The 10,953-nt window shown below is 46.3% G+C and overlaps 1 protein-coding gene across 1 annotated transcript; it reads right to left on the bottom strand.

Annotated features, from left to right (window-relative positions):
* Positions 1-3,294: 3,294 nt before the first annotated feature.
* LOC147737926 (uncharacterized) lies at positions 3,295-4,128 on the bottom strand. Its single transcript, XM_086935610.1, has one exon. It carries the CDS (start codon positions 4,121-4,123, stop codon positions 3,362-3,364), a length of 762 nt encoding a protein of 253 aa, XP_086791736.1. The 5' UTR covers positions 4,124-4,128; the 3' UTR covers positions 3,295-3,361.
* Positions 4,129-10,953: the final 6,825 nt, after the last annotated feature.

Here is a 10,953-nt window from a genome sequence, read left to right on the forward strand (position 1 = left end):
TCACTAAATCCCGACCCTCACTCAATCCTGACCCTCACTCAATCCTGACTCTCACTCACTCCTGACCCTCACTCAATCCTGACTCTCACTCCTGACCTGGCCCTCACTCACTCCTGACCCTCACTCAATCCTCACTCTCACTCCTGACCTGGCCCTCACTCACTTCTGACCTGGCCCTCACTCACTCCTGACCCTCACTCAATCCCGACCCTCACTCAATCCTGACCCTCACTCAATCCTGACCCTCACTGTTAATGTTAATGTTAATGTTATAGAGATTTGTATAGCGCGCGGCTGCCCCAGCCAAGGGGCGTCCCGGCGCTGCAAGCAGACAGGATGCAGAGAGTTGGAGGTGCAGAGAGAAGAAAGAATTATTGGAAGAGATGAGTTTTGACAGCCTTTCTGAAGGCTAAAAGGTCCTGTATACCGCGGATAGCTTCGGGAAGACTATTCCGTAGCTTGGCAGCTAGGAAGCTAAAGGATCGGCCGCCTACTCTGGCCAGTCTGGTGCGGGGGATAATCGCGAGGTGTTGTCCCTCTGAGCGGAGCGACCTCCTCTGGATGTACTCTGACAGGAGGGGGCACAGCATTGGGGGGGAAGCGGTTTTAAGGATTTTAAAGGCTAGACACAGTGCCTTAAACTGGATCCTTTTACCCACCGGGAGCCAATGCAATTTTTTCAAGGCTCCGGATACCGAGGAATGGCGGGGGAGACCTACCAGGGCCCTGGCTGCCGCATTCTGGACTCTATGCAGTCTGGTGGTTTCGGCAAGATTAGCCCCCAGTAAGAGAGAGCTGGCATAATCTAGTCTAGAAAGAATGGTCGCCTGAACAATTAGCTGGCGAGTGCGGCAGTCAAAGAACTTCAAAATAGGTCTGATGTTACGTAAAATGCCGAAGCAAGTGGCAGCCACTTTTTTAGTATGATGAGTGAACTTCAGTGCAGAGTCCACCCAGACTCCCAGATTTTTGACGCATTCTTTTGGCTCGGGAGGTTGGCCTAGTACTTCAGGCCACCAGTTGTCTCCCCAGGACGAGGTGTTTTTACCCCGGAGCAGTATCTCTGTTTTCCCGGCGTTCAGTTGAAGGAAATTCGCCGTCATCCAGTTGGTGATGTCCGTAAGTGTCTGTTTGAAGTGATGGGCCTCCAGACCACTGTTGTCCTTAAGAGCCACCACCAACTGGGTATCATCAGCATAGGATACCAGTGCTAGTCCGTTCTTTCTAGCCACCTCTGCCAGAGGGCGGACATAGACATTGAACAGGGTAGGGCTCAGGGAAGAACCCTGCGGCACTCCATGTCCAATGTTATGCTCCTTAGAGATGTAAGGGGGGGTGGAGACTCTGAAAGACCTGTTGGAGAGAAAGTCTCTAAACCATCCCAAGGCTGTCCCTGTAATTCCAATTTCCTCCAGTCTCGTCAGAAGGACCTCATGTGACTCCGTACCGAAGGCAGCACTGAGGTCCAACAGGACCAGTGCTGCCGTTCCGCCGGTGTCAAGAATGGTACGAAGGTCCTCTGTAACACTGAGCAAGGCTGTCTCGGTGCTGTGACCAGCTCTAAACCCGTGTTGGGAGTCATCCAGAATGTTGTTGGTGAGAAGGAAATTGGTCAGAATGTTGTTGACATGTGCCTCGATGATTTTGGCAGGCCAGGGAAGCAGGGAGATGGGCCTGAAATTCTCAGGAAGCGTAGGGTCTAAGGTGGGTTTTTTTAAGATGGGGGAAACCCAAGCGTGCTTCCATTTAGAAGGAATTCTGGCGGTAGAAAGAGACGAGTTGATAATGTCTCGAATATGTTCTGTGATAAGTTCGTGAGCTTCACAGAATGTATCCGGTTTTAGGGGATCCGCCGGGGAGCTAGATTTAATTTTTCTGCCGATTTTTTTAAAACTCTCTCGCTCAAGTGTAGAAAGGGAGGAGAGAGAGGGCCTGGTGGGATCCAAAGTGGCCGGTGACTGCGGGAGTTTTGGGAAAGTGTCATATATTTTCTTAATCTTATTAGTGAAAATCCTGACTCTCACTCACTCCTGACCCCTACTTAATCCAGACCCTCACTCAATCCTGACCCTCACTCAATCCTGACCCTCACTCAATCCTGACCCTCTCTCACTCCTGACCCTCACTCACTCCTGACCCTCACTCAATCCTGACTCTCACTCCTGACCTGGCCCTCACTCACTCCTGACCCTCACTCAATCCTGACTCTCACTCCTGACCTGGCCTTCACTCACTCCTGACCCTCACTCCTGACCTGGCCCTCACTCACTCCTGGCCCTCACTCACTCCTGACCATCACTCAATCCTGACCCTCACTCAATCCTGACTCTCACTCCTGACCTGGCCCTCACTCACTCCTGGCCCTCACTCACTCCTGACCCTAACTCAATCCTGACCCTCACTCAATCCTGACTCTCACTCCTGACCTGGCCCTCACTCACTCCTGGCCCTCACTCACTCCTGACCCTCACTCAATCCTGACTCTCACTCCTGACCTGGCCCTCACTCACTCCTGACCTGGCCCTCACTCACTCCTGGCCCTCACTCACTCCTGACCCTCACTCAATCCTGACCCTCACTCAATCCTGACCCTCACTCACTCCTGACCCTCACTCAATCCTGACTCTCACTCCTGACCTGGCCCTTACTCACTCCTGACCTGGCCCTCACTCACTCCTGACCCTCACTCAATCCTGACTCTCACTCCTGACCTGACCCTCACTCACTCCTGACCCTCACTCAATCCCGACCCTCACTCAATCCGGACCCTCACTCAATCCTGACCCTCACTCAATCCTGACTCTCTCTCACTCCTGACTCTCGCTCACTCCTGACCCTCACTCAATCCTGACCCTCTCTCACTCCTGACCCTCACTCACTCCTGACCCTCACTCAATCCTGACTCTCACTCCTGACCTAGCCCTCACTCACTCCTGACCCTCACTCAATCCTGACTCTCACTCCTGACCTGGCCCTCACTCACTCCTGACCTGGCCCTCACTCACTCCTGACCTGGCCCTCACATCCTGACCCTCACTCACTCCTGACCCTCACTCTATCCTGACTCTCACTCCTGACCTGGCCCTCACTCACTCCTGACCTGGCCCTCACTCACTCCTGACCCTCACTCACTCCTGATTCTGTGCCTGGTTTCATGTGCCTGCTGCTGTACTCTGTGCATCTCAGAGCTTGAAACTTGGCTCTCCAAGTTTGAAAAGTCAATATTCGATGTGGGCCCTGGAGATGGCTTTGATTTAGATTTAGATTTAGATTTACTTTTTTTTAAGTTAACAGAACCTTTATTGAATAGTAAAAATAATTTGCATTATAATAAATTAAAATAACCAACATGGTTTCATAACTATTTCTTGCCACGCTTGGCGGTAGGTTTGGCAGAGTCCTTATCGGTGTTATCTTTGCTTGTGGGTGCAGCCTTTGCTGCCGGTTCCCCCTTCTTTTCACTGGTCTTTTCCTTGGTTGCCACTTTGGCAGCCACCTTCTCCTTGGGCTTTTTGGCTGGAATTTTGCTAGCTTTGTCCGAGTCCACCTTTGCTTTAGGAACAGCAGTCTCACCTTTACTGCTGGCAGCCACTTTTTTCGCAGCCTTCTTAGCCGCATTACCAGGTGCTTTTGGCTTCTTAGCAGCTGCTCCAGAAGTTTTAGGTTTCCTGGGCACAACTTTCTTGGCTTTGGGCACCGGTTCTCCATTTGGGTCACTGTTCTCAGATACCTTCTTCAGAGTATTCGGTCTGGCTGGTGCCAGCTGGAACCTTCCTGTGGCACCTTTCGCTGTAGAGTTGGTCGGTCTCATCAGAAGGCCCTGCTCCATGCCCTTCCCCAGCGCTCGCCTCAGCAGTACTCGGAGCCGCACAGAGTCCGCAGACGGGTAGGTGGTGAGGATGTATGTGCGGATGGAAGGCACCGTAGCACCTTTGCGTTCGGTGTTCTTCCTCAGGGCTTCCAATACCATGCTCAAGGTCGAGGGGTGAATAGGAGCATCTGTTGCTTTTGGTACTTTGAGGGCTTTTGCTTTCACCTCGGCAGCTGGTTTAGTAGGCACTGCTTTCGAAGAGTCAGGCCCGGCGGCCACGGCGGCAGCAGCAGCAATCCTCTTAGAAGCCATTTTACAGAGAAAAGATGCTAAAAACAAATGCCCACCGAAAAATAGAATAAAAAAAAAAGCCGCTTACAGGACGGATACTATAATTTACACCACAGAAAGGCTCTTATCCTTTATTGTACAGTTAATTAAAACTCACAATATTAAACGTACATCATTAAAATCCATGAGGGGCGTCCCTCTTGGCGCTGCATGATGAATCAAGAGATTCAGATTCTGCTGCCAGAATCAAACCAAAAACCAAAAAAACAAGACCTGGCCGCACGCACAACGTTATCCTATGGGAAAACGCTGAGCGCCGCCAGGTCTTGTCTCCCTTCGGCGTTCTCAGACTGCTGAGACACCGACTATAGTTCTCGGGCGAGAACGCGCTTTTCAAGTGCGTTATAGCCGAGACCTAAAAACGAGTCCTTGTCATCTCGGTTGAGTCAAATCTTTATTCTTACAATAACTTTCTGTGGATTTCTTTCAGTCTTGAAATGCCTCCTTTTAATGTCACAAGCGAAGTTTAAGGAAGACCCCAGAGCATTTCGGGATTGAAGTAGGGTGACCAACTTTCATGGGTGCCAATTCAGGGCAAAAATTGGCAACAAAAGTTACGTTTTACAGACAGAGGAGGTCACACAATAGTATACAAGTAAGTAAATAGGCACCCAACACAAGTACATGTCAAAATAAGGTTATATCAGGTTGAGACACCTCGCACTTCACAAATTGCGCAGGTCTTTTTGTGGTATTTCATAGGATTTAAGAATCCATTCAGTGAGAAATGTATAGCACAAAACGGAGGACATTCCCTGTTCTAGGTTGAGGTGAATGAGTCTGTGGAAATCTCAACATAGAGATCACCATCACGGTCACTTCAGGGTGAAGATTCCACTTGTCTCCAGCGAGAGAAGAGCCTCTGCTTTCACATTGAGGGAACCTGAAAAATAAACTGGTAATGGGAAAATTCCCCATCGTTGCACCCCTGCCAGAGGTGAACCATCTCCCAACACAGGGTCAATTACAGCAATCTTCTCAGTCGATTTATATATTAGATGCTGCTGGAGCGGTCTGATAGAATCGGATTGTTGCCATCCGAGATGGAGGCAAGAAATGCTTTTAGAACAGTATGGACAGCCAACAACTGCAGCACAAAGAACACCCATTTGGGCATCCGAGGCCAATAAAGCAGCATTTGTGATTACATTAGACTGTTTTTGACAAGGGCTAAAGGAAAGGGTTAAAGGAGTCTATTCATTAGTGCAGATCTGATTGGAGGATGATCTACACTGAAGTGAAGAAGCAATGCTTTGGCAGTCATGTGGCACGAACAGGATGTACGAGGCACATCAGATATAAGACATGCAGAATCAAGATCCTTTCTAAGTCAAAAAAAAATCTATTGAGTATCCACAATCTTTTGAGGAAAAGTCATCATACTGGTCATTCAGACACTTATGTTCTGCAGTATTGGATCTTTCATAGTGTAAACATGCCTGAAACATTCTCCGTCGAAGTGGGGGTACCATAGATTGGGAAGTTGTTGACAGAGACATTGTGAAGAAACTTGAGTCTGAAGAAGCAGTAGCTTTGATTTGTGAAAACTCTGATTGTGATTTGGGTGCATTTTCAAAAGCACAATGGGTGCAGGAGATGAAATTGATTCTATTTTGAAAGAAGTTCTTTCTTTAAATAAGAATGGAGCACCACGAGAAAATATGGTGTGTATTGGAGTTAGACCATAATGGAAACTCTTGGATGAATTATCAGTGTGCAATCATGATGTCATTATAAGAGGTGATAGGTTTGTACCGCCAAGTGGTCTTCGTGTTCATATTTTTAAACTTGCCTATGAAGGTCATCTTGGCCAAGGGATGACTATTAAGAGGATCAAACAAGAGTTTTGGTGGCCAGGTATGGAGGATCAGATTAGAAAATGTGTTGAAAGTTGTGTCTTGTGTAAAGAAAGTGAGAAGAGACTTAAAGTGTGCGCTCAAAAGTGTGTTGATCATATTACTGATCCAGGCAAGGCTTGGCATACTATTTGCTTAGATTTCATCGGTCCACTTGCTGAATTTTCTGGTGATATGCGGTTTGCAGTAGTCATTGTTGATGTTCATTCGAGGTGGTTGGTTGTTAAGTTTCTGAATAACATTACTACTAAATCCACTATTGATGTACTGGAAAAATTGTTCCTTGATGAGGGTGTTCCTCATATTTTGTTGACGGATAATGGTACGCAGTTGACTTCTGGTGAAATGCATTGTTTTCTTGAAAAGTGTGGCATTAAACATTCTTGTACTTCTTTATACAATCCCATGGGTAATGGTATGGTGGAGAGGGTCAATAGATTGATGAAAGGGACATTACAGTTAGCTTTGATAAATCGTCTTCCACCGAGACATTTGATTCATGAAAAGTTGTGGGCATATCGTTCTATTGAACATAGTGTTACTCACCTTGTACCTTTTCAAGTCATGAGGGGGCGGGTACCCGGTTCTATGTTAGTTCCAGCATGGCTTAAAGATTGTGTTTTATCTGGAGGGGAGTCTCCTGAAGCTTTTTCTGATTCTAAATATAGGATTGGAGATTGGAGATTGGGTAAAGGGAAAGGTTAAGGGTGGTCTCTCTGAATTTTCTGATCCTCAGCGAATCATTAATGTTCGCAAACATTTTGTGGTCCTTGAAGGACGGCAGAAGTGTAATTTAAGGAAGGTTGCCCTTTATCAAAGGAGGGGTTCTGTGGTCAGACAGGCTAATGACAATGAAGGATGTTCTGGTGCTATGTTGATTCCTGATCATCATCTTAATGTTGAAACAGAGAAGATGGGTCAGTTGGTTGATGAATAGAATGGTTCTGATGAATATAACCCTATTCCTGATTTTGCTACAAGTTCAAGATCTAGCTTGGACACTTCTGTTAATGTAGCTCCCAGAATCCGCAGACCTCCTGTTTACTTGCAAGACTATGTAACTGTATAATTTCCTTAAATGATTTTATGTTATTTTGATAATGTTGTTTCTTTGTTTTAGCTAGTTTTTCTCTATTCATTTCTTTCTGTCTTTCTTTTCTTTTTCTTTTTAAAGAGGAAGGATGTGTTGAGATGTTATATTTAAATAAAGCTTCATCTTACCTTGTGACCTCATGTTAGAATTACCTTACCTGTACATTCCTTAGAATGTGAGGCAGACGACACTCGATTGGTGGCAGTTGCTACTTGACCGTCGAAGCTGTCGGATGCAGGTTACCTCTGAAATAAACTTCATTCATAATTCAACTCACAGAGTGTCTGGAACTTCTTCAAATGTGTCTTAACACTCACCTTAAGTCCAGAAGATTCGTCCCATTAGTCGCTGTTGAGTGCCCAAATGCAATATATGTTTTTCCTACATAGGTTAACATCACACCGAAGTGTTTCAATTAGGGTTTAAAGTAACACAATCACCGACGCTAAAAAACACACCTCTGCATCCATACGCCGCAGAACCCCCCGAGGTGACCTATTAGTCCTGCCTTGGACCTTGCTCTCTACTCACCTTAAATCGTGGGGAAAGATTCCATAAGTCATTGTTACGTAACCTGATGCAACATATGTTTTCTCCAACGCTTAGCATTACCTCAAAGGATTTAATCACAATTTAAAGTGTCAAAAAACTGTTTTCTTCAAACATGCTGTTTAAAAAAATACTTACCTGACTTTGATGATTTTGGGGCCGAAGGTTATATGTAAATGCGTGTTAATTTTATAAATTGGTGTGGATCTCCTTATTGAGTCGTGTGATCATTTATTGACTATTGAGTGTATTTGCAGATGTCTAATACTCCTCTCTGATAAGCCTAAGGCTGTTCGACCACACTATCCCCTAGAAGAGCACCGTGGGATTGCTAGAGCAAGCCCTAGTCCACTCGTAAGGGAATACCTGAACTCTTTGTACAGTATACCTCTTTTTGATATACTATATGGAGAGCCAGCTTCCTACACCGCCCTCAACTTACACATTCATTTTTTTAAACTCTAGAAAAAAGAAATTGTCAACAAGGAGAAATGTGGTAGCAAATTTGTTCTGCTTAGTTGGTTGCAAAGTCTGTATTTTAAAATATCTTGTGTGTTTAAGGCACATGCTGCAGAGATCTTTGTGTGCCCAGTAAATCTCAGGGAATAATAATAATGGTAAGATAACTCTGGAGGTTAACGCATTTGCTGGAGATATCTGTCTTTTGTCTAGTACCAGTAGCAGGGTAGGTTATTATATCTCCTTCAAAGCACATCATGTGACGCACACACAACAGATTTTTATTTCATGTAGATCGGTAAGTGGGTTACTGCTTTTAACACAGGGATCCCTTTTTCTTATGTAACACATACTGTACATTGATTTACACATATATGATTTATTATGAAAGTTTAATGTGTAAGTGTGATGTAAAGCGCTCTGACACCCTGCATTGGGTTTTGTAGCGCTATACAAGAAATACAAAAAAATAGTGGTACATTGTTATCTGTGTACATACTAGGATAGACCAACACATCTGACATTCTTATGTTAAACGTGTATGGATATCTTTTATTTAAGGGGACTGAACAAAGTCAAAAGCATGCCTCTCTTAAGTACTAGTGAAGTCATAAGCTGTGTGCATTTGTTTCCCCTCCATTGCATTTGCATCGAGGAGTGAGGCTGCAGATACTTGCCAGCCTGGACACTTGAACAAAAGGAGACCTGATGGCCCCTTAACTTCAGCCTTTGTTTTTGGCCCGGCTTGAATTTAAAATAACAAAGCCCTGTCTCCTGCCCATTGCTGCGCGGAACTAAAGCAGACAACCTGCCTGCTCTGCTGAATGTATATTTCAGTGGGGCACAACTTATTGGCAGGGTGGACGGCGTCCAACCTGTGAAAAGAGTGGGTAGACACAGTATACCTGCGTGTTTCCAGACTTGTGCCAAGCACTGCTGCATTGAGTAATGTTTATTAGAAGTGATTTCTGCCTCCATCCCCACCACCCTGATGACGATGGCAGCCCCCCCAATACTTGAATCAGAAACATAGCCCTGGATCGATCTTCTGAGTCTATTCAGTACAGAGGTATAATCGGCATTATTTAATGACCGCCCCTCCAGGTCAAGGCTTCATCCTACTTCAGTCCGGGGTGAGGTTGTCAGACAATATCGTCCGGCGTCTAGGGTGTGACTTCCGGTAACTCAGTTTCCGAAGTATCATTCTCGAATGCTGGTGAGCCCTCTGACCTTTCAGCGCCCGTTCCACTTTTACTCGAGATGGGGCTGGTTGCCTTCTGGCTTTGTTTCGCAACTGCCTGCAGTCGTTTTTGGCAATCTTGACTGACGGAGCTCTGGACCCAGCTTTGCTGCTATGAGGACTCTGTTGAGGTGGCGCTGGAAACAAGTGGCAATGCTCTTGTGGTCGTCGAGCGTCCAACCATTCCCATGCCTCCTAAGGTATGGAGAGAATCGGGAACCCCCTTGATCGGCCACTCAGTCGCGCTGGGAATAGCATGTGGCATATGGCAGTTGAAGTTGGCGAAGCTTCTTTTGAACAGCTAAGAAGGATGCTCTGTTGCGTTGGACTTCCCTGGTAGAGTCCGGAAAGATCAGTATTATACTATTATCAATCTGCAGATCGTGTTTTTGGAGGGCTTGTTGCAGTATATAGTCTCTGTCCCTGAAATGCAGAAGGCGGGCCACTATCGGTCTGGGAGGGTCTCCAGGTCTAGGCGGTCTTGCTGGGACCCTAGGGGCGCTTTCCAGAGCATTGAATCTTGGGACGTCAGAGTGATCTTTTACGCTGATGACACTCAGCTTGTGTTTTCTTTTAAGGATCACTCTGAAAGCTCTTTGGCTCACTTTCGCCACTGCTTGGTAAACATCGCCTCCTGGATGTCCGCCAACAATTTAAAATTGAACACTGACAAGACGGAGGTCTTATTTTTTAATCAGAAATGTTCTATTCCCTCCAACTTTTGGTGGCCATCTGAACTTAACCCATAACCCCCCCCCCCGGTGCCTGTTCAAGTTGCCCGTAATCTGGGCTTTCAATTTGACACAGCTCTTTCCTGCAAGACTCAAATTAATAAGGTTTCATCCTCTTGCTTTGGAAAACTTCGAATGATTAAAAAAATCATTCCTTTTCTGCCCCTCGAGTCCCGTAGATCAGTAGTCCACGCCCTAATCACGTCCCATTTGGACTACTCAAACAGTTTGTATGTTGGAGCCCCGGCGTATCTCATTACCCGTTTGCAAACAGTGCAGAATTTGGCGGCCCAGCTGATTTGTAATATTCCTTATCGCCACTCGATTTCACCTCATCTGGCCAAACTACACTGGTTACCAGTGAGATACCGTATTCAGTTCAAGGCTTTGATCCTTGCCTTTAGAGCTCTCAATGGCCGTGGCCCAGCATACTTAAGGTATAGAATCAGGCTGACACATGCAACACGTGACCTCAGATCCAACCATCTTCGCCTAATGTTCTGCCCACGTTTCCGTCTGGCTCATACGGGTGGTAGGGCTTTTGCCGTGGCCACCTCCAGATTGTGGAATTCACTTCCAGTGGAACTCAGATTCCTGACATCAGAGCCTTTGTTCCGAAGGAAACTTAAGTCCTGGCTCTTTTCTCTGATCTAGCCGTGCGGAACTATTCTGGCTGCCTCTCTCTGACCTCACATGTCTTTAGCGCCGGGACACCCCCGTTGGGGGTAGCTGTTGCGCTTTACAAACTTCTAAATAATAGAAGGGTGACAGTCCCTCAGGGGCCACTTTTATTCTGAGCCAATCCTCCAAGAAGCTCACCATATTTGTGCCCTCTGTCTTCACCGGCGCTCTGATAATTCGTA

The sequence above is a fragment of the Lissotriton vulgaris genome, chromosome 1_1 (genome assembly GCF_964263255.1).
Source record: "Lissotriton vulgaris chromosome 1_1, aLisVul1.2, whole genome shotgun sequence".
Classification (NCBI taxonomy): Eukaryota; Metazoa; Chordata; class Amphibia; order Caudata; family Salamandridae; genus Lissotriton; species Lissotriton vulgaris.

What these genes read in the sequence shown, in the direction of transcription:
- LOC147737926 (XM_086935610.1), bottom strand. Translation starts at nt 4,123, where the DNA reads ATGGCTTCTAAGAGGATTGCTGCTGCTGCCGCCGTGGCCGCCGGGCCT.